The sequence below is a fragment of the Pseudophryne corroboree genome, chromosome 2 (genome assembly GCF_028390025.1).
Source record: "Pseudophryne corroboree isolate aPseCor3 chromosome 2, aPseCor3.hap2, whole genome shotgun sequence".
NCBI lineage: Eukaryota > Metazoa > Chordata > Amphibia > Anura > Myobatrachidae > Pseudophryne > Pseudophryne corroboree.
In genome coordinates this window covers 626,528,318-626,551,715 of record NC_086445.1, presented here as the reverse complement: position 1 = coordinate 626,551,715, position 23,398 = coordinate 626,528,318, and the positions used below count along the sequence as shown (strand labels likewise).

The window sequence follows — 23,398 nt, the reverse complement described above, 5'->3', positions numbered from 1 at the left end:
ATCGGCGGCAGAAGACTTCGGTCTTCACCAAGGTAGCGCACAGCACTGCAGCTGTGCGCCATTGCTCCTCATGTACACCTCACACTCCGGTCACTGATGGGTGCAGGGCGCTGGGGGGGGGGGCGCCCTGAGGGCAATATATGACACCTTGGCTGGCAAATCTACATCATATATAGTCCTAGAGGCTATATAGATGTAAAATTACCCCTGCCAGTATTCCAGAAAAAGCGGGAGAAAGTCCGCCGAAAAAGGGGCGGGGCTTCTCCCTCAGCACACTGGCGCCATTTTTCCCTCACAGCTCCGCTGGAAGGAAGCTCCCTGGCTCTCCCCTGCAGTCTGAACACTACAGAAGGGTAAAAAAGAGAGGGGGGGGCACTACATTTAGGCGCAGTATAGATATATATGATATATAAAAAAGCAGCTATAAGGGAAAACACTCATTTATAGTGGGATCCCTGTGTTATATAGCGTTCTGGTGTGTGCTGGCATACTCTCTCTCTGTCTCCCCAAAGGGCTTTGTGGGGTCCTGTCCTCTGTCAGAGCATTCCCTGTGTGTTTGCGGTGTGTCGGTAAGGCTGTGTTGACATGTTTGATGAGGAGGCTTATGTGGAGGCGGAGCAAATGCCTGTAAACGTGATGTCACCCCCTGCGGGGTCGACACCTGAGTGGATGGTGCTGTGGAAGGAATTACGCGACAGTGTCGACTCCTTGCATAAAAGGTTTTACGACATACCTAATGTGGGACAGCCGGCTTCTCAGCCTGTGCCTGCCCAGGCGTCTCAAAAGTCATCAGGGGCTCTAAATCGCACGCTACCTCAGATGATAGATACAGATGTCGACACGGATACGGACTCCAGTGTCGACGACGATGAGACTAATGTAACTTCCAGTAGGGCCACACGTTACATGATTGAGGCAATGAAAAATGTGTTGCACATTTCTGATGTTACCCCCGGTACCACAAAAAAGGGTATTATGTTTGGAGAGAAAAAACTGCCAGTAGCCTTTCCTCCATCTGAAGAGTTAAATGAAGTGTGTGAAGAAGCGTGGGCTTCCCCTGATAAAAAGCTGTTTCTAAGAGGTTACTAATGGCGTACCCTTTCCCGCCAGAGGATAGGTCACGTTGGGAAACATCCCCTAGGGTGGATAAAGCGCTCACACGCTTGTCAAAGGAGGTGGCACTACCGTCTCCGGATACGGCCGCCCTAAAGGAATCTGCTGATAGAAAGCAGAAGGCTATCCTGAAATCTATATATACACACACAGGTGTTATACTGAGACCGGCTATTGCTTCAGCCTGGATGTGTAGTGCTGCTGCTGCGTGGTCAGATTCTCTGTCAGAAAATATAGATACCCTAGACAGGGACACTATATTGCTAAACGTAGAGCATATAAACGACACACTTTTATACATGAGGGATGCACAGAGGGATATTTGCCGGCTGGCATCCAAAATTAGTGCAATGTCCATTTCTGCCAGGAGAGGGTTATGGACTCGGCAGTGGACAGGAGATGCAGATTCCAAACGACACATGGAAGTTCTGCCTTATAAGGGTGAGGAGTTGTTCGGGGATGGTCTCTCGGACCTCGTTTCCACAGCAACAGCTGGGAAGTCTACATTTTTACCCCATGTTCCCTCACAACCAAAGAAAGCACCGTATTATCAGGTACAGTCCTTTCGGCCCAATAGGGGCAAGCGGGTCAAAGGTGCGTCCTTTCTGCCCAGAGGCAGAGGTAGGGGAAAGAAGCTGCAGCATACAGCCAGTTCCCAGGAGCAAAAGTCCTCCCCCGCTTCCTCTAAGTCCACAGCATGACGCTGGGGCTTCACAGGCGGAGCCAGGTACGGTGGGGGCCCGTCTCAAATATTTCAGCAATCAGTGGGCTCGCTCATGGGTGGATCCCTGGATCCTTCAAGTAGTATCTCAGGGGTACAAGCTGGAATTCGAGACGTCTCCCCCCCGCCGTTTCCTCAAATCTGCCTTGCCAAAAACTCCCTCAGGCAGGTAGGCAGTGTTACAGGCAATTCACAAGCTGTATTCACAACAAGTGATAGTAAAGGTACCCCTACTTCAACAAGGACGGGGTTACTATTCCACAATGTTTGTGGTACCGAAACCGGACGGTTCGGTGAGACCCATTTTAAATTTGAAATCCTTGAACACATATATAAAAAAATTCAAGTTCAAGATGGAATCGCTCAGGGCGGTTATTGCAAGCCTGGACGAGGGGGATTACATGGTATCACTGGACATCAAGGATGCTTACCTGCATGTCCCCATTTACCATCCTCACCAGGAGTACCTCAGATTTGTGGTACAGGATTGTCATTACCAATTCCAGACGTTGCCGTTCGGTCTATCCACGGCTCCGAGGGTCTTTACCAAGGTAATGGCCGAAATGATTATACTCCTTCGAAAGAAGGGTGTTTTAATTATCCCGTACTTGGACGATCTCCTGATAAAGGCGAGGTCCAGAGAGCAGTTGTTGGTCGGGGTAGCACTATCTCGGGAAGTGCTACAACAGCACGGCTGGATTCTAAACATTCCAAAGTCACAGCTGGTCCCTACGACACGTCTACTGTTCCTGGGGATGGTTCTGGACACAGAACAGAGAAAAGTGTTTCTCCCGGGGGAGAAGGCCAAGGAGCTGTCATCTCTAGTCAGAGGCCTCCTAAAACCAAAACAGGTGTCGGTGCATCACTGCACGCGGATCCTGGAAAAAATGGTAGCTTCCTACGAAGCGATTCCATTCAGGAGGTTTCATGCAAGAACCTTTCAGTGGGACCTGTTGGACAAGTGGTCCGGATCGCATCTTCAGATGCATCGTCTGATAACCCTGTCTCCAAGGACCAGGGTGTCTCTGCTGTGGTGGCTGCAGAGTGCTCATCTTCAAGAGGGCCGCAGATTCGGCATACAGGACTGGGTCCTGGTGACCACGGATGCCAGCCTTCGAGGCTGGGGGGCAGTCACACAGGGAAGAAACTTCCAAGGACTATGGTCAAGTCAGGAGACTTCCCTGCACATAAATATTCTGGAACTAAGGGCCATTTACAATGCCCTAAGTCAGGCAAAACCCCTGCTTCAAAACCAGCCGGTACTGATCCAGTCAGACAATATCACGGCGGTCGCCCATGTAAACCGACAGGGCGGCACGAGAAGCAGGACGGCGATGGCAGAAGCCACAAGGATTCTCCGATGGGCGGAAAAATAAGAATTTACTCACCGGTAATTCTATTTCTCGTAGTCCGTAGTGGATGCTGGGAACTCCGTAAGGACCATGGGGAATAGCGGGCTCCAAAGGAGGCTGGGCACTCTAGAAAGATCTTAGACTACCTGGTGTGCACTGGCTCCTCCCACCATGACCCTCCTCCAAGCCTCAGTTAGGATACCGTGCCCGGACGAGCGTACACAATAAGGAAGGATTTTGAATCCCGGGTAAGACTCATACCAGCCACACCAATCACACCGTACAACTCGTGATATGAAACCCAGTTAACAGTATGAAACAACAGAGCCTCTCAACAGATGGCTCAACAATAACCCGATTTAGTTAACAGTAACTATGTACAAGTATTGCAGATAAACCGCACTTGGGATGGGCGCCCAGCATCCACTACGGACTACGAGAAATAGAATTACCGGTGAGCAAATTCTTATTTTCTCTGACGTCCTAGTGGATGCTGGGAACTCTGTAAGGACCATGGGGATTATACCAAAGCTCCCAAACGGGCGGGAGAGTGCGGATGACTCTGCAACACCGAATGAGAGAACTCCAGGTCCTCCTCAGCCAGGGTATCAAATTTATACTATTTTGCAAATGTGTTTGCCCCTGACCAAGTAGCAGCTCGGCAAAGTTGTAAAGCCGAGACCCCTCGGGCAGCCGCCCAAGATGAGCCCACCTTCCTTGTGGAATGGGCATTGACAGATTTTGGCTGTGGCAGGCCTGCCACAGAATGTGCAAGCTGAATTGTATTACAAATCCAACGAGCAATAGTCTGCTTAGAAGCAGGAGCACCCAGCTTGTTGGGTGCATATAGGATAAACAGCGAGTCAGATTTTCTGACTCTAGCCATTCTGGAAACATATATTTTCAGTGCCCTGACAACGTCTAGCAACTTGGAGTCCTCCAAGTCCCTAGTAGCCGCAGGCACCACAATAGGCTGGTTCAGGTGAAACGCTGACACCACCTTTGGGAGAAACTGGGGACGAGTCCTCAATTCTGCCCTATCCATATGGAAAATCAGATAAGGGCTTTTACAGGACAAAGCCGCCAATTCTGATACTCGCCTGGCAGAAGCCAAGGCCAATAACATAACCACCTTCCACGTGAGATATTTCAGATCCACGGTTTTTAGTGGTTCAAACCAATGTGATTTTAAGAAACTCAACACCACGTTGAGATCCCAAGGTGCCACAGGGGGCACAAACGGGGGCTGAATATGCAGCACTCCTTTAACAAATGTCTGAACTTCAGGTACTGAAGCTAGTTCTTTTTGAAAGAAAATCGACAGAGCCGAGATCTGTACCTTAATGGAGCCCAGTTTTAGGCCCATATTTACTCCTGCTTGCAGGAAATGCAGAAATCGACCTAGTTGAAATTCCTCCGTTGGGGCCTTTTCGGCCTCACACCATGCAACATACTTCCGCCATATGCGGTGATAATGAGTTGCTGTGACCTCTTTCCTGGCTTTAATAAGCGTAGGAATGACTTCCTCCGGAATGCCCTTTTCCTTCAGGATCCGGCGTTCTACCGCCATGCCGTCAAACGCAGCCGCGGTAAGTCTTGGAACAGACAGGGCCCCTGCTGTAGCATGTCTTGTCTGAGCGGCAGAGACCACGGGTCCTCTGAGATCATCTCTTGAAGTTCCGGGTACCACGCTCTTCTTGGCCAATCCGGAACCACGAGAATTGTGTTTACTCCTCGCTTTCTTATTATTCTCAATACCTTTGGTATGAGAGGTAGAGGAGGGAACACATAAACTGACTGGTACACCCACGGTGTCACCAGAGCGTCCACAGCTATCGCCTGAGGGTCTCTTGACCTGGCGCAATACCTCTCTAGTTTTTTGTTTAGGCGGGACGCCATCATGTCCACCTGTGGACGACCCCATTGATTTACAATCATTTGGAAGACTTCTGGATGAAGTCCCCACTCTCCCGGGTGGAGGTCGTGCCTGCTGAGAAAGTCTGCTTCCCAGTTGTCCACTCCCGGGATGAACACTGCTGACAGTGCTAGTACATGATTCTCCGCCCATCGGAGAATTCTTGTGGCTTCTGCCATTGCCATCCTGCTTCTTGTGCCGCCCTGTCGATTCACATGGGCGACTGCCGTGATGTTGTCTGACTGGATCAGCACCGGCTGGTGTAGGAGCAGGGATTTTGCTTGACTTAGGGCATTGTAAATGGCCCTTAGTTCCAGAATATTTATGTGAAGGGCAGTCTCCTGACTTGACCATAGTCCTTGGAAGTTTCTTCCCTTTGTGACTGCCCCCCAGCCTCGTAGGCTGGCATCCGTGGTCACCAGGACCCAGTCCTGTATGCCGAATCTGTGGCCCTCCAGAAGATGAGCACTCTGCAGCCACCACAGAAGAGACACCCTGGTTCTTGGGGACAGGGTTATCAAGCGATGCATCTGAAGATGCGATCCGGACCACTTGTCCAACAGGTCCCACTGAAAAATTCTGGCATGGAACCTGCCGAATGGAATTGCTTCGTAAGAAGCTACCATCTTTCCCAGGACCCGCGTGCAGTGATGCACCGATACCTGTTTTGGTTTTAGGAGGTCTCTGACTAGAGAAGACAACTCCCTGGCTTTCTCCTCCGGGAGAAACACTTTTTTCTGGACTGTGTCCAGAATCATTCCCAGGAACATTAGACGTGTCGTGGGGACCAGCTGTGACTTTGGGATATTCAGAATCCAGCCGTGCTGGCGCAGCACTTCCTGAGATAGTGCTACTCCCACTAACAACTGTTCCTTGGATCGTGCCTTTATTAGGAGATCGTCCAAGTATGGGATAATTAAAACTCCCTTTTTTCGAAGGAGTATCATCATTTCCGCCATAACCTTGGTAAATACCCTCGGTGCCGTGGAGAGTCCAAACGGCAGCGTCTGGAATTGGTAATGGCAATCCTGTACCACAAATCTGAGGTACTCCTGGTGAGGATGGTAAATGGGGACATGCAGGTAAGCATCCTTGATGTCCAGGGATACCATGTAATCCCCCTCGTCCAGGCTTGCAATAACCGCCCTGAGCGATTCCATCTTGAACTTGAATTTTTTTATGTATGTGTTCAAGGATTTCAAATTTAAAATGGGTCTCACCGAACCGTCCGGTTTCGGCACCACAAATAGTGTGGAATAGTAACCCCGGCCTTGTTGAAGTAGGGGTACCCTGATTATCACCTGCTGGGAATACAGCTTGTGAATCGCTGCTAGCACCGCCTCCCTGTCTGAGGGAGCAATCGGCAAGGCAGATTTTAGGAACCGGTGGGGTGGAGCCGCCTCGAATTCCAGCTTGTATCCCTGAGATACTATTTGAAGGATCCAGGGATCCACCTGTGAGCGAGCCCACTGATCGCTGAAATTCATGAGGCGGGCCCCCACCGTACCTGGCTCCGCCTGTGGAGCCCCACCGTCATGCGGCGGACTTGGAAGAGGAAGCGGGGGAGGACTTTTGTTCCTGGGAACCTGCTGTTTGCTGCAGCCTTTTTCCCCTACCTCTGCCTCTAGACAGAAAAGACCCTCCTTTTCCCCGCTTATTTTTCTGGGTCCGAAAGGACTGAACCTGATAAAATGGCGCCTTCTTAGGCTGTGAGGGGACATGGGGTAAAAATGCTGACTTCCCAGACGTTGCTGTGGAAACTAGGTCGGAGAGACCATCCCCAAATAATTCCTCCCCTTTATAAGGCAAAACTTCCATGTGCCTTTTGGAATCTGCATCTCCAGTCCACTGGCGAGTCCATAAGCATCTCCTAGCAGAGATGGATAATGCACTTACTTTAGATGCCAGCCGGCAGATTTCCCTCTGTGCATCTCTCATGTATAAGACTGAGTCTTTGATATGGTCAATTGTTAGCAGAATCGTGTCTCTGTCTAATGTGTCAATAGTTTCTGACAGTTTATCTGACCACGCAGCGGCAGCACTGCACATCCATGCTGACGCAATAGCTGGTCTAAGTATAATGCCTGAGTGTGTATATACAGACTTCAGGATCGCCTCCTGCTTTCTATCAGCAGGTTCCTTAAGGGCGGCCGTATCCTGGGACGGTAGTGCCACCTTTTTAGACAAACGTGTGAGCGCTTTATCCACCCTAAGGGGTGTTTCCCAACGTAACCTATCCTCTGGCGGGAAAGGGAACGCCATTAGTATCTTCTTAGGAATTACCAATTTCTTATCAGGGGAAGCCCACGCTTCTTCACACACTTCATTTAATTCATCTGACGGGGGAAAAACTACAGGTAGTTTTTTCTCCCCAAACATAATACCCTTTTTTGTGGTACCTGGATGTAAATCAGAAATATTTAACACCTCTTTCATTGCCTCAATCATGCAGTGAATGGCCTTAACGGGCATTAAATTTGACTCATCGTCGTCGACACTGGTGTCAGTATCCATGTCGACATCTACTTGTGCCATCTGAGATAGCGGGCGTTTCAGAGCCCCTGATGACTTTTGAGACACCTGGACAGGCACGAGCTGAAGACTCGGCTGTCCCACAGTCGGCATGTCGCCAAATTTTTTATATAAGGAGTCTATACGTGCACTCATTTCCTGCCATAAACTCATCCACTCAGGTGTCTGCCCCCCAGGGGGTGACATTCCTGCTAAAGGCATCTGCTCCCCCTCCACATCATTATCCTCCTCAAACATGTCGACACAGCCGTACCGACACACTCCACACACACAGGGAATGCTCAAACAGAGGACAGGACCCACAAAAAGCCCTTTGGGGGGACAGAGTAAGAGTATGCCAGCACACACCAGAGCGCTATATATATACAGGGACTAACTGAGTTATGTCCCTAATAGCTGCTTTTCAATAAAATATATATATACTGCCAAATTTAATGCCCCCCCTCTCTTTTCCCTCTTACTGGTACTGTAGATTGCAGGGAAGAGCCAGGGAGCTTCCCTCCAGCGGAGCTGTGAGGGAAAAATGGCGCCAGTGTGCTGAGGAGATAGGCTCCGCCCCTTTTTTGCAGCCTATTCTCCCGCTTTTTATGGAATTCTGGCAGGGGTATTTACCTCATATATAGCCCCTGGGGCTATATATTGAGGTATTTTAGCCAGCCAAGGTGTTTTTATTGCTGCCTCAGGGCGCCCCCCCCCAGCGCCCTGCACCCTCAGTGACCGGAGTGTGAAGTGTGTGAGAGGAGCAATGGCGCACAGCTGCAGTGCTGTGCGCTACCTTGGTGAAGACAGAGTCTTCATGCCGCCGATTTTCCGGACCATCTTCTTGCTTCTGGCTCTGTAAGGGGGACGGCGGCGCGGCTCCGGGACCGAACATCAAGGCTGGGCCTGCGGTCGATCCCTCTGGAGCTAATGGTGTCCAGTAGCCTAAGAAGCCCAATCCGGCTGCAAGCAGGCGAGTTCGCTTCTTCTCCCCTTAGTCCCTCGCTGCAGTGAGCCTGTTGCCAGCAGGTCTCACTGAAAATAAAAAAATCTAAGACTATTACTTTCTAAGAGCTCAGGAGAGCCCCTAGTGTGCATCCAACCTCGGCCGGGCACGAAATCTAACTGAGGCTTGGAGGAGGGTCATGGTGGGAGGAGCCAGTGCACACCAGGTAGTCTAAGATCTTTCTAGAGTGCCCAGCCTCCTTCGGAGCCCGCTATTCCCCATGGTCCTTACCTAGTTCCCAGCATCCACTAGGACGTCAGAGAAATCACGTGTTAGCACTGTCAGCAGTGTTCATTCCGGGAGTGGACAACTGGAAGCAGACTTCCTCAGCAGGCACGACCTCCACCCGGGAGAGTGGGGACTTCATCCAGAAGTCTTCCAACTGATTGTAAACCGTTGGGAAAGGCCACAGGTGGACATGATGGCGTCCCGCCTAAACAAAAAGCTAGAAAAGTATTGCGCCAGGTCAAGAGACCCGCAGGCGAAAGCTGTGGACGCTCTAGTGACACCGTGGGTGTACCGGTCGGTCTATGTGTTCCCTCCTCTTCCTCTCATTCCAAAGGTACTGAGGATAATACGGAGAAGAGGAGTAAGAACTATACTCATTGTTCCGGATTGGCCAATAAGAGCTTGGTACCCGGAACTTCAAGAAATGATCACAGAGGACCCATGGCCTCTGCCGCTCAGACAGGACCTGCTACAGCAGGGGCCCTGTCTGTTCCAAGACTTACCGCGGCTGCGTTTGACGGCATGGCGGTTGAACACCGGATCCTGAAGGAAAAGGGCATTCCGGAGGAAGTCATTCCTACGCTGATTAAAGCTAGGAAAGAAGTAACCGCAAACCATTATCACCGCATATGGCGAAAATATGTTGCGTGGTGTGAGACCAGGAAGGCCCCAACGGAAGAATTTCAGCTGGGCCGTTTCCTGCACTTTCTACAGTCAGGGGTGACTATGGGCCTAAAATTGGGTTCCATTAAGGTCCAGATTTCGGCTCTATCGATTTTCTTCCAGAGAGAACTGGCTTCACTACCTGAAGTTCAAACTTTTGTTAAGGGAGTGCTGCATATTCAGCCCCCTTTTGTGCCTCCAGTGGCACCTTGGGATCTCAACGTGGTGTTGGATTTCCTAAAGTCACATTGGTTTGAGCCACTTAAAACCGTGGATTTGGAATATCTCACGTGGAAAGTGGTCATGTTGTTGGCCTTGGCTTCGGCCAGGCGTGTATCAGAATTGGCGGCTTTGTCATGTAAAAGCCCTTATCTGATTTTCCATATGGATAGGGCAAGAATTGAGGACTCGTCCCCAGTTTCTCCCTAAAGTGGTATCAGCGTTTCATCTGAACCAACCTATCGTGGTGCCTGCGACTTCAAAAGACTTGGAGGCTTCCAAGTTGTTGGACGTAGTCAGGGCCCTGAAAATATATGTTTCCAGGACAGCTGGAGTCAGAAAGACTGACTCGCTATTTATCCTGTATGCGCCCAACAAGTTGGGTGCACCTGCTTCAAAGCAGACTATTGCTCGCTGGATCTGTAGTACGATTCAGCTTGCACATTCTGTGGCTGGACTGCCGCATCCTAAATCAGTGAAAGCCCATTCCACGAGGAAGGTGGGCTCTTCTTGGGCGGCTGCCCGAGGGGTCTCGGCTCTCCAACTTTGCAGAGCAGCTACTTGGTCGGGGTCAAACACATTTGCAAAATTCTACAAGTTTGACACCCTGGCTGAGGAGGACCTAGAGTTTGCCCATTCGGTGCTGCAGAGTCATCCGCACTCTCCCGCCCGTTTGGGAGCTTTGGTATAATCCCCATGGTCCTTACGGAGTCCCAGCATCCACTTAGGACGTCAGAGAAAATAAGAATTTACTCACCGGTAATTCTATTTCTCGTAGTCCGTAGTGGATGCTGGGCGCCCATCCCAAGTGCGGATTGTCTGCAATACTTGTACATAGTTATTGCTTAACTAAAGGGTTATTGTTGAGCCATCTGTTGAGAGGCTCAGTTGTTATCATACTGTTAACTGGGTATTGTATCACGAGTTATACGGTGTGATTGGTGTGGCTGGTATGAGTCTTACCCGGGATTCAAAATCCTTCCTTATTGTGTCAGCTCTTCCGGGCACAGTATCCTAACTGAAGTCTGGAGGAGGGTCATAGTGGGAGGAGCCAGTGCACACCAGTTAGACCTAAAGCTTTCTTTATAGTTGTGCCCAGTCTCCTGCGGAGCCGCTATTCCCCATGGTCCTTACGGAGTCCCAGCATCCACTACGGACTACGAGAAATAGAATTAACGGTGAGTAAATTCTTATTTTTTCACAATATTTTTCTAAAATGTATATAACTTTTCCTGGCTTACCTCGCTAACAGATAGGTAATGATGGCATTTGCACAGTGGAAAAAAAACCATCTAGATAACATGGCTGTCCTAGATTTCTGTTTAAAAAAAGCCCAAGACGTGAAGAATGACTAAAGGAAAGAATTGGTAATATATATATATATATATATATATATATATATATACACAGTATATATATATATATATATATATATGTGACAAGGCTCACGCTATTACTGCAATATTGTGGTAATGCCATCTAATATTTCTGTAACAAGCACAAATGGAAAATAAAAGATGTAGAGACAACTGTTACAGCAGATTTGTATGGCTGTCTGTGCTTAATGTGTCCTACAATAAAAGTATACTCTTTCTCATTTCATGTAGCTTGTCCTATGATAACCATGTATTTCCACTAGAAGGAAGAGCACCTGATGTCTTACATTAAGAATTCCCAGTATGTTCAGTGTTGGGCCAATTCCCAGATAATACACGGAACGCAAGATCAATGCTACAATCAGAGGCCGCAGACCATATCGCTTTGTGAAAAGTGACATAACCGAGAAACAAATCAAGGCCCAGAACAGAAGAGAAACCAGAGGTGAATCCAGTATTCCTATGACACAAAACAACAAAACAGGCATTAGGGTGCAAGTCTGAGATGTACCAAATCATTTTATATAAAATATAACTGCTAAAATGAACACTTATTTTAAGCTACAAGAATATCTCATTAGCAGATGTTGGTTTGAAGCGGTGTTGCTATAACTGATATTTATGGAGAATTTAGTATTTTACAACTTACAGACAAATGTAAGTTGGGTCTTCAAATGTTTGTGGCCAGAGTACAAAGATGGTATATTTACTGCCCTTTCCACTGCTGCTAAGACCATTTCAATCTTCCCTCAGATTTATATATGGAAAAATGCACTCCCTACTGTAAATTGTAGGGATAGTAGAAGTAATTGAGGGGTACGGTGACTACATACTGTAAATTCTCAGGGCTTGTAGACTGAGGGCCTGCAATACAGGTCAGATCTATACAAGATGATATTATTCCTAACATGAAACATATATTATTTAGAGGAATTTCTAACACATCACTTGACATCACTTGACATCTGTAGCCATTCTGCTTCTGTGGACGCAGGACCCTTACTGCACATGATCAGTACGGGTCCTCCACATGCACAGAGTACCTTACATTGGTACTTTGCGACTACCACAGCAGGAGCAAAGAGATCTGAACCAGGCCCATAGTGCTGTGTGACGCGTTGTCAGACAGCACTGTGGGCCTGATTTGGATCTGATATGGATGCCAGGACATCTCCTTTCACATACTACAACGTTGACATCCTGCTCCATTCTGATCAAACTGTTACACTTGCACAGTGCTTAATAAATAGATTATAACTAAACAAGCCCTTAAGAACATACTGTATTTGGCTTTGCCAGATAGCTAACACTTTACAAACATGTCTGAAAAGTAGAGAATAAGGGGGGGTATTCAATTAGTGACTTTTTTGACCAGTCGAAATAAATCACACTTTTCGCCCGTTTTTAGGTCGAATTTACATTTGACCTATTCAATGCCCGTTCCATTTAAAAAAAAAATTTGGCACTGCCAAAACCATGTGTATCGGCGAATTTGCCGCTGATATACGTGTTTTGGCAAATTCTCGTGCGTTTTCTGTCAGTTTTTGGCGCAATTTTCGCCCATGCCGATTAAAAAAAATAAAATTGTGAAACGGCATAGGCGAAAATGGATTAAAAAACTGGCGAAAATGCCCGCAATTGAATACCCTGTGTCGAATTAGGGTGCGGATGAAAAAACGGCACTTAATTGAATACCCCTCTTAAAAGTGCAGGCAACAGGTGGCATGTAGTAACTGAGCACCAACTTTAGTGAAGCTCATAACAACCAATCAGCACACTGGTATATAAAGACTATTAATGGTTGGTTGACATGAGTTACATCACTTTTTCTGTTTCAATCTCATTAAATGTTAGCCGGTATTACCTTTTGTTTTAGATAAAGGAAAAAATTTAGCCTATGCATAATATAAAATATGAAAAATATGCATGAACTGTACCTACTGTAGTGAGCATTCAGAAAGCATATTTTAAAAACAGCTTACCTATAGACATTCCCTCTACATAGGGGTAAAAGAAGGCTATGATTAGGTTAACGAAAACAGCTAGGTTGAAGGAAATGGTTCCCCAAAGTGTCATTCTGCGTGAAAACCAGTATATTAATGGCATGCCTGAAAAAAAAGATGATGAAAGGGTTCATTTTATTATAAGATACAAGAATAGCTCCGATCATAGGTCAGGAAGAGCAGTTTCTTAATGAACAGTTTGCTACTGGATATAAGAATGAATTTGCATGTCATTATTTTTCTACCTGTACTATTAAAACATGTACATTTATAGTATATTGCACTGATATTCTTATCTGTCCAGCTCTTGATAGTTGCCAGTAACTCTAATTGGTGTTAGTGTAGGATAGCTTTAAGTGGCTCTGGTAAACAGTTGGTAGTGCTACAATGCTACTGCTATTGCTTCCATACACAGACACAGGCTCAATAATATATTGTTTGCATCTCACACATTTAAAACTACCACTGTCCCTGTTATTACCCTACTCATCAAGCTGATTTGTAGTGCTTTCTCACAGTACCATTAGGAGGATGCGGCAAGTGGTCATTACGTCCGTGTGTAAGACAGACATTATCACCAAACAGCAGCAGTAATTCATTTTAACTTTAGCTATAGGGTTCTACGTAAATTATCCCAGGCCATTACCTGGATAGAGTTGCAGGGGTAGTTTTGTAACTAACACAAAGTTCTATTTTATTTTCGTGCAACATAAAAAAGGTATAGTAAATCAAAAGTTCATTATTTATGTTCATTTACTGTAGGTCATGTAGGAGCATTTCCACACTAGCTTATACTGACTCACAGAATATTGTATATTTTACTCATACAATGTGTAAGAAGCTACAGGATGTTTTAAGTGCCATCATTGTATGCACTGAATGTCCGCCTGGCTTTCATAGCAGAAGACCTGTTTGACCTTATCCATGCAATTCTAGGAGCACAACAACTGCAGAAACCACACAACTGTTTTCTCCCTGTGACAGGCCATATTAAGAGCTTATCTGAGAATGACATACTTCGCAGTTTCTTCTGCCACTCCATCTCATTATGAAGAAACGATGACTGGTCAAAGAAATCGCTAACTTTGCTGCCCTGTTCATCCTGCTCTGTGGTTGTGAATACTCTGTGCTTTGTCTCCTCGGTCAGGAATTTACAGATACTTGGAACAGGAAACACAATTTGTTCCATGCTTCTGTCTGAACGCACAATCTGTGAACAACAAATGCACATAATTCAGAAAAGTGCTAGTACTGGAAATGTGTAATATACATATGTTCAATAATGGCATCAAGAGTTCTGCAGCCTGCTCAAACCGGTGAAATCATATTATCTGATAACTGGCTCCTTATAGGCCTGCCCTAACCTGTCTATAATAAATGCCATTATAACGGAGTACATGGCAAAATACTCACCTCAATCTGTGCAGTATGTTTTGCGTAGTATACTAAAGCATCCTCTTTCTCTTCTTCTACAGGTGCAGTTTTCGATTTTAACATTTGTGTTAGCTGTTTATTATTTAGACTTAACTGCAAAAAAAAAAGAGAATAAGTGATATTAATAAACATTAAATCCTATTTTAATCATGTCACTGAGAAGTGTTATCAAATAATGCATAAGTCACATTACTTACGAGTATCATTTATTTAAAAGGAGAAATACAAAAATAATGTGCTTGTAGCCTGCAATTTGTTCAGCTACTAGAATGCAGGCAGGGCAACAAGTGTCTTTCCTCACTGGATTCTCACCATATAACTGGTCATACTGAGCAGCACAGCCATATGAGACGGTTAGCTACAGAGTGATGGGAGCACTACACATATATGAGAGAGGTACAAGGACACATGTATACATATTACACTGTAAATTCCATGTGGATCAAAGTAGAGTAATGAATGCAGAATGCCAGTGCCAATGAGCCATAAAAGAATGAGAAATAGCTTTGCTTTCAATGCAGTTCATGAGTAAAACATATGGGTACAGCTATTTTGCAGATAACCTTGTTTCTCGGTGTACTTGCATTTATCAAGACATGTGGACATTGACTTGTTTCCCGCTCTGTCACTAAAAGAGTAAAATGTCCCCAGTAACCAGATTATTAGGCAGAATGGTGCAATACTTACTGTGCTCTATCAAACATAGGCTACACACAGCGTGTCTAATACCTGTACCTTCATTTCACTGGCAAAACATGTCATAAAATCACATAGTGTTTTGAAAAATCATTAATGCCAATTGTTAATAAAAAAGTTGTCAATTATTGTTATTCATGTATTCTGCTTCTTTCTAGTAGACATAAAGATACAGTATACATATGTAGGCATGCTCATCCAGTCTGCGTTGCACGGGTACACATGCTGTGCTTAGGTGTGGGTGCGACCTAGTATGCCGAGCTGTGCCTTAGTACGCTGCCCACGTATTCCTATGGGTGTGCATACTTAGACACACGCACACATCCTAGTAGCAGGCACACTTGCCGCGTCTGGATTGCCGTGACTACGCCAAGCTGCAGGCTAGATGAGCATAGCTAAAACCTTACATGTTTGTTTGAGTACACACTATAATAAATAGAATTTGCATATCGCTGTATTATCAATTTTTAAATTAGATTAAAAAGGAAAACATTACGGCCTTCCTTGTTAAGGTACATGCATGTGTCAATAATGAGAATGGAATGAGACCAAATTACATGAAAATGTCAGAATGAAAGTCTGGATTTGCATTCATGCTATACAGCAGCATTTCCAAAACTCCGCCATTACAGTCCAGTTTTTAAGGACATTTGTGCTTGGTTTACGCAAACTAACTGAGGTACTAATTAAGACACCTGTGCTCAAGCATGTCCTTAAAACGTGGACTGTTTGGGAAACTCTACTATACAGTATCAGTAAATAAGTGTTTTTGTGGTGTTCTATGGACATTATTCAGGTTTGTTAGAAAACCAAAAAAGAAAGCAATTGGGCAAAACCATGATGCATTGCAGGGGGGGGCAGGTGTAACATGTGCAGAGAGAGTTAGATTTGGGTGGGTTATATAAGTTTTCGGTGCAGGGCAAATACTGGCTGCTTTATTTTTACACAGAAATTTAGATTTCAGTTTGAACACACCTCACCCAAATCTAACTCTCTCTGCACATGTAACATCTGCCCCCCCTGCAATGCAGCATGGTTTGACCAATTGCTAACTTTTTTGGTTTGCTAACATATCTGAATAAGGCCCAGTGTTCAGTGTGAAGCTAACTGCTATTCCTTCTATATATGATTTAGCTAACTTGGGAGCATAGACACTCGCGTTTCCTGCAGAACGTCATTCTGAGGTACAATAGCACAGGAATGGGGATGTGAGAGAACAGGTATATAGAAAGGTACTGTAGTACATCTGTTGGTTTCATTTAAAAAAATGTCCCCAAAAGAAAATCACTGAAATTCCCCTTGAAACATACTACAGTAGATCAACGACATCCAATTCAAATTCCAATCCAACAACATGTCTTTCTGACAGCTTTAAAATTGTGTGTACTCTACAACTATCACAGTTAATTAATTGTTCCAGCACAGCACAGTTTAATATTGTGCTATTTAAGTTTGTAAAGTTATCTGAATTATTGATGATACTTTCCATTGACTAAGAAACAAAATTATATGAATCCTTCTCAAACTTTAAATTATTTAACATTGACAAGTTTCATTAATTGTTGTTTAATCGTGCTAATATGTTTTCTTGTTTGTGGGTTTTTTTCCATTACACCACTTACACAGAAGACTTGAAAGATCAGTGTTACTGAAAGAGAAGTTAATAAGCACTTACTTCATAAAAACATTTCTTCCATTTGGGTTCTTAACGATACCTCAATCCTCCTTCCTTAATGCCAGTCCCTAATCCCTAACTCCAGTATGCCTCTCCAATCCCTAATCATTTTTACAAAAAATTGTAGACAAAAGAATTACGACCAAAATACATTAGCATCCAAACGTCCAGGACTGGCGCCAACTCAGACAGGCTTGTCACCTATTTGTCTGCAAAATGTAAATATTTTCCAGACCTTTCTATGCTTCCAATGATCACACACATCCCTCTCAATGCTGGGTCACATAACTAAATGTATCACATCTGAAAAAAAAAGTAACATAAAGCTCTGGGATGTAAAAAAGATACTGTGGGGAAGAGAAGTCAAACAATGATAACTACTGAATGCATAGTGCTGCAAGCACACACTAAGTATATAACAAGAATATTTAAAATATACATTACACTAATAATACATAAAGCAAAAGAAGTTATAGGATTACAATGGAAATGTGAACATAAGTTTTGCTTGTTTTTATCTAACGAGGTTAGTTACGTTTTCTCAGCACACTGAGAATTATCATAAATGTTAGATTATTAAATGTTATTAAATTAGTAAATGTTATGTTTGCTTATTAAATAAGAAATGCAACTCTTGTATGGTTTCAAGAGGTTAAATTGGCACTTTTTGCCGATGATATGCTACTGTTTCTTGGGGACCCCTCTCGCTCAGTTCCGGCGGTAATTGACACAATATCTCAGTTTGGGTCATTTGCTGGGTATAGAGTTAACTTCCACAAATTGGAATTTCTCCCTTTGTTTTCTCTTGGTCCTTTTGATGCCTCACCCTTTGCCACTGCAAAATTACCTAAAGCTTTGTCCTCTTTGAAATACTTAGGTATTAATATCACCCCCCGTCTTTCCCAATTGTATGCTGCCAATTTTACTTTCATTTTATCCAAAATCAAACTCCTTTTGGTGAAGTGGCAGAACTTACCACTTTTTTTGTTAGGTAGGGTAGCGGTATTAAAAAGTATAATCTTCCCCAAACTTTCATATTTTATTCAAATGCTACCCCTTAGCCTTACTATCAAAGATCAAAAATATTGTCACTCCCTATTTTCCACATTCCTCTGGCGAGATAAAAAACCACGTGCGGCCTTGGCCAAGCTTCAGTTGCCCAGATTTAAAGGTGGGCTCGGGGTTCCTAATGTTAGCCATTTTACTAAAGCGGTTTTGTTTCGCTACGTCCTGGACTGGCTACACTACCGAGCCATTTATACAAATTTGCAATTGGAATTGAACATGTTTGCTCCTTTCTCACCAGGTACACTTCTACATATGCCCAAAACTTCTATACCACCAACAATATTGCAAAATATTCTTTTTTCTGATACGTACCGTGTGTGGTGGATGGTCAATAAACATTTCAATCGAAACCCACGCCATTCTAAATTTATTACTTTTTGGGGAAATCCCCTATTCACCCCAGGTCTGGAAAACATCATGTATCACTCCTGGCGTCAAGCCGGAATAGCTGCTATACGAGATGTGTTTGATCCAGGGGGTTCACAACCTTTGCCTTCCTTTCATGATTTGCAACAAAAGTACGACATCTCTAACTCCACCTTCTATATGTTTCTACAGATCAGGGGGGTCATTCCGAGTTGTTCGCTCGTTATTTTTTTCTCGCAACGGAGCGTTTAGTCGCTAATGCGCATGCGCAATGTCCGCAGTGCGACTGCGCCAAGTAAATTTGCTATGCAGTTAGGTATTTTACTCACGGTATTACGAGGTTTTTTCTTCGTTCTGGTGATCGGAGTGTGATTGACAGGAAGTGGGTGTTTCTGGGCGGAAACAGGCCGTTTTATGGAAGTGTGTGAAAAAACGCTACTGTTTCTGGGAAAAACGCGGGAGTGGCTGGAGAAACGGAGGAGTGTCTGGGCGAACGCTGGGTGTGTTTGTGACGTCAAACCAGGAACGACACTGACTGAACTGATCGCAGATGCCGAGTAAGTCTGGAGCTACTCAGAAACTGCTAAGAAGTGTCTATTCGCAATTCTGCTAATCTTTCGTTCGCAATTTTGATAAGCTAAGATTCACTCCCAGTAGGCGGCGGCTTAGCGTGTGCAAAGCTGCTAAAAGCAGCTTGCGTGCGAACAACTCGGAATGACCCCCCAGGCACTACATTACTCACCTCCCACCTTCTATGATACCACCTGGGCTTCCTGACGACTTAGTTAATTTAATATCTAGGCATGCCACTTTGTCATACAGAACTAAAGATCTAACTGCCTTACTTACTGATAATGTTAAAACATCATTGTGGCACTCGATTTGGAGAGTTTGGACATCTGTGATTCCGTACCTTCAGGACCATTCTCCACTGTTTAAATACTATGATAATAGCCTGAGATACTTGTCATCAGCCTCCCTACAGGAAACTTATGTAAAAATCATATACAGGATCTATATATCCCAAGCCCAACGTAAATACATGGTTGCTGACGAAACAGGGAGATGTCTTAAATGTGGGTATGTTTCAAGTACTTTGGGGGTAATTCCAAGTTGATCGCAGCAGGAAATTTTTTAGCAGTTGGGCAAAACCATGTGCACTGCAGGGGGGGCAGATATAACATTTGCAGAGAGAGTTAGATTTGGGTGGGTTATTTTGTTTCTGTGCAGGGTAAATACTGGCTGCTTTATTTTTACACTGCAATTTAGATTGCAGATTGAACACACCACACCCAAATCTATCTCTCTCTGCACATGTTATATCTGCCTCATCTGCAGTGCACATGGTTTTGCCCAACTGCTAACAAAGTTCCTGCTGCGATCAACTCAGAATTACCCCCTTTGTTCCATAATATATGGGAGTGTGGAAAAATTCGCAAATTCTGGTACAAGGTTTTATCCTTTATTAACACCATTTTTTCCTTACGTCTTCAGCCTGACCGATTAGCTTTATTGTGTTGTAATTTCGATAATTGGGATTTGGGCACGGAAAAACAAGCTATTATTCAATTATTAACCACAATTATTACTGTGGCAAAAAAAGTAATTATGCGGAATTGGACTATTAAAACCCCTCCGCTCCTATCCGCAGTAAAACAGACTTTATTTCAATTATTATACTATGATAGATGGTCTACACTCCCAGATATTGAACAGGGTGTCATCAAATTTCATAAAAAATGGAACCCATTTATTGACTCCTTGGAGCCACCTCAACGAAATCATGTATTTAGGCTTTATGAATCGACAAACTGGGCTCTGTATCGTAGGTTGGAGTTAGATAATGCACAGCTCTGATGGAATCTCTGAGTGGGAACTCTATCATACTGCTGGATACCATATATATGTGATGCCTTCCTATGTCTTATAATACTGATGCCGTTAGGTCATGCTATGTCATGTCTATGTTTACAGATGGCGCAGGTCCTTCTATCCCACTTCCCCCCCCCCCCCCCCATCCTATTTGCCCTCATTTCTCCTTGTCCCCCCTGTTTGTCTCTGCCTTTGTCTTATTGTTCATTTTTGTTTATTCATTGTTTATGTAATTTTTCGATTATCGCTTGAATTATATGTTGTTCACTCCCACTGACCTGTCATATATATATCCTACATTGACCATGTTAGGTCGCGTTTTCTAGAGGCTGGATGCCTCTTGTCATGGTCATTGTTTTCACTGGTCATATGCATGTGTTGTTCTATTTTCTTTTCTGTACTTTCATGCACTGTGTGTTATCTATGTACACCATCTCCTGAATGTGTGCTTTGTGATATTTGAAAATGGAATAAAATGTAAAGAAAAAAAAGAAATGTAACTCTTATTAAACAAGAAATGTAAATTTGATGCAGATGTCCACATACAGCTAACCTCCCTATGCAGTAAACAGCCCTTCTAGTCATGCCATGCCATGGCGTAACTAAGTGCAAATTTTCCCATTAGAATGCATCTTATTCACAAAACGTGAAAAATGTGAATAGGACACACAAGCAACTCTTGCTGATTAAAATGATATGCAGCATGTCTATATTCTGCGGCTGTATCTGTATAAGAAATGTTGTGCTACAATGTATTCTTAGAAAACACTGTACAAAGCATTTCATATGCAGATACAGCCGCAGACGCAGACACAGAATATAGGCAATCAGCAGAGTCTGCTTGTGGGTCCTATTTGCATCATTTTGCGAATAAGACATATTTTTGGCAAAGAAGAGGCCGACACCAATGGAGTTGCATGGGACCTGTCAGTTCACTGGCACCAGGCATCTCCCACTGCGTGGCGTATCGAGGCAAGATGTGTAGCAAGAGGACACATCTATAGTGCACAGACCTCTGTCATCTGTATGTAGGTATTCTGTTAAAGAGTCAATTATATTTTAGAGATAACCATTTTGGACCTCCCATGCTCTTCCTGACATAGCCCTTTCCCAAGCACCTGTGAGATTTTGATTAGGTTTCTGTGGCAATGAGTGTATAGACTACTGGGTATGAGGGAGGCATTCAATTTGCCGGCTATCAGGATACCGAAGCCGGAATCCTGACACCACCTGAAATACCGGCAGTCGGAATCCTGACCGCCAACTGGAATCCCCACTTGGGTGGTGGTCAATGCCACCACCCGAAGGGGAATATAACTCTGTGGCGACCTAAGGTCTCCTGACCGCAGGGATCCCGTCAGACAGGATATCATACTGATCCTGTGTATGTCATTTCATTGGCATTGCACTGGGGCTTTCCAATTGGTCACCTCACCAGTGGGAGATGAACTGTGTGACCAGCAGCCAATGTACAGTAGTTATCTCTGTCTTGATCTTTGATCCCCCAGTTAGCAGGACTGAAAAAGTCATGCCTTTTACACAGAAGTCTAGGGTATTTTCTGGGTAGGGTGGGGCGTCACAACTTAGGAGCTGGTCATGCCAAAGATGAGCATATTGTTTTTTAAACTAATGGCATTGTGGTTTTCAACAGGCAATGCTTGTAAAGTAATACTGGAAATGTCATTTATAGCCCTAGTTAATCCAATAGAATGTTTCAACCTAAAGAAATCAAACCTCCCTGTACATTCACAGTCCTGATAAATGTTGGCAATTAGGATTGTCTTAGACTTTGACTGTCTCACTGTTTAGGTTAATAAATGAAATGAACTTTCCCTTTAATTACTCAGAGCTGTCAAGAGAATTGGAAATGCAGGCAGAATGTAAGAGTTCAGAGTCTCTTGAATTTTTAACGATTGTGTCTGGAAAGAGACATTAAAGGTCATTCACGAACATACAACACAATAATAAAATCAAACAATTGTGCAATACCCCCAGAATTAGCAGCCTGTGACTTAATAGAGAGGTTTCACTGATCCTCTTAAAGTAAACATAAATATGAAAACTGAATTAAACCACTTGGCGCTTATCTAGGTTACATGTGATCTCAAAAAACCATATAACAAGAGTCTGATTCAGAGGTGTACGCAATTGCATGCACAGCTGTGAAAATATGCTAATGACTCAGCCGCCATCTTATGCACAGAGACACCCACTGCCAGCGCCTCACATCCCCCACCCACGCACATAAGCGGAAACATCAGGTACATAGGTCACACCATTGAATCTCTGAGCCACTCTATGTTGTCTCAGGCAGAGTGGCTCTATTAAGACACCAGGGCCTCTTTAGCTATGAACAAATTCACAGTGGCTGACTAGGGAACGGCCAGAAAACATTTCCGCCACTCCTGCATTTTACTAGCCACCCCTAGTGACATATTTGTGAAAAGAACTGGTTTTGCTGGTAATTTTTTTAAGGTAGTAAATGATACCTAGGAGTATATTTACTAAAGTGTGAGTTAATAGTTGTGGAGATACTGCCTATAGCAACCAATTAGATTCTAGCTATTCATTTCTAGGATACGTTATATAAATGATAAGTAAAATCTGATTGGAAGCTATGGGCAACATCTCCACTTCTATACTTTAGTAACTATGGGGGAGATGTACTAAGCGGTGATAAAAGTGGGGAAGTGAGCCAGTGGAGAAGTTGCCCATGGCAACCAATCAGCTGCTTTGTATACATTTATAGTATGCAAATTATAAATGTTACGTCAATGCTGGTTGAATGCCATGGGCAACTGCTCCACTGGCTCGTTTTCCACTTTTATCACTGCTTAGTACATCCCTGCCTTTATCCCTTAACGACTAACAAAAGGTGCAGGCAGATAGAGTGACGGTGAGGGGAGGCAATAACAGGAAATGAGCATGGTAATAATAGATAAATACAGGTAAATGAACAGATATATGGGTTTATATTTTTCTAGTAGTGAAAGAGAAATTCAATAATAATCACCATGGTAGAGATACTCTCTTCTTCTTCTTGAACCCTATCAACTGTCTTCAAAAGTTGTTGAAGATGTCTATTGTGGCGTGCCAGCTAAAACACAACAACATAAGTATATAAACAATTAAGCACATGCACTTACTTAAATGTGAGATAAAATGTAATATACAATAAAA

The 23,398-nt window shown here is 44.2% G+C and overlaps 1 protein-coding gene across 1 annotated transcript in view; it reads right to left on the bottom strand.

Moving 5' to 3' along the window:
• Nucleotides 1-23,398, bottom strand: part of ITPR3 (inositol 1,4,5-trisphosphate receptor type 3) — a 418,536-nt gene that overhangs the window by 44,112 nt on the left and 351,026 nt on the right. The window contains exons 46-50 of the mRNA XM_063954848.1: nt 23,232-23,315; nt 14,521-14,634; nt 14,125-14,317; nt 13,087-13,212; nt 11,392-11,564 (exon numbers count right to left, since the gene is read on the bottom strand). Of these exons, the coding sequence (XP_063810918.1) occupies nt 11,392-11,564; nt 13,087-13,212; nt 14,125-14,317; nt 14,521-14,634; nt 23,232-23,315 (690 nt within the window). The remainder of the gene's footprint in view (nt 1-11,391; nt 11,565-13,086; nt 13,213-14,124; nt 14,318-14,520; nt 14,635-23,231; nt 23,316-23,398) is intronic.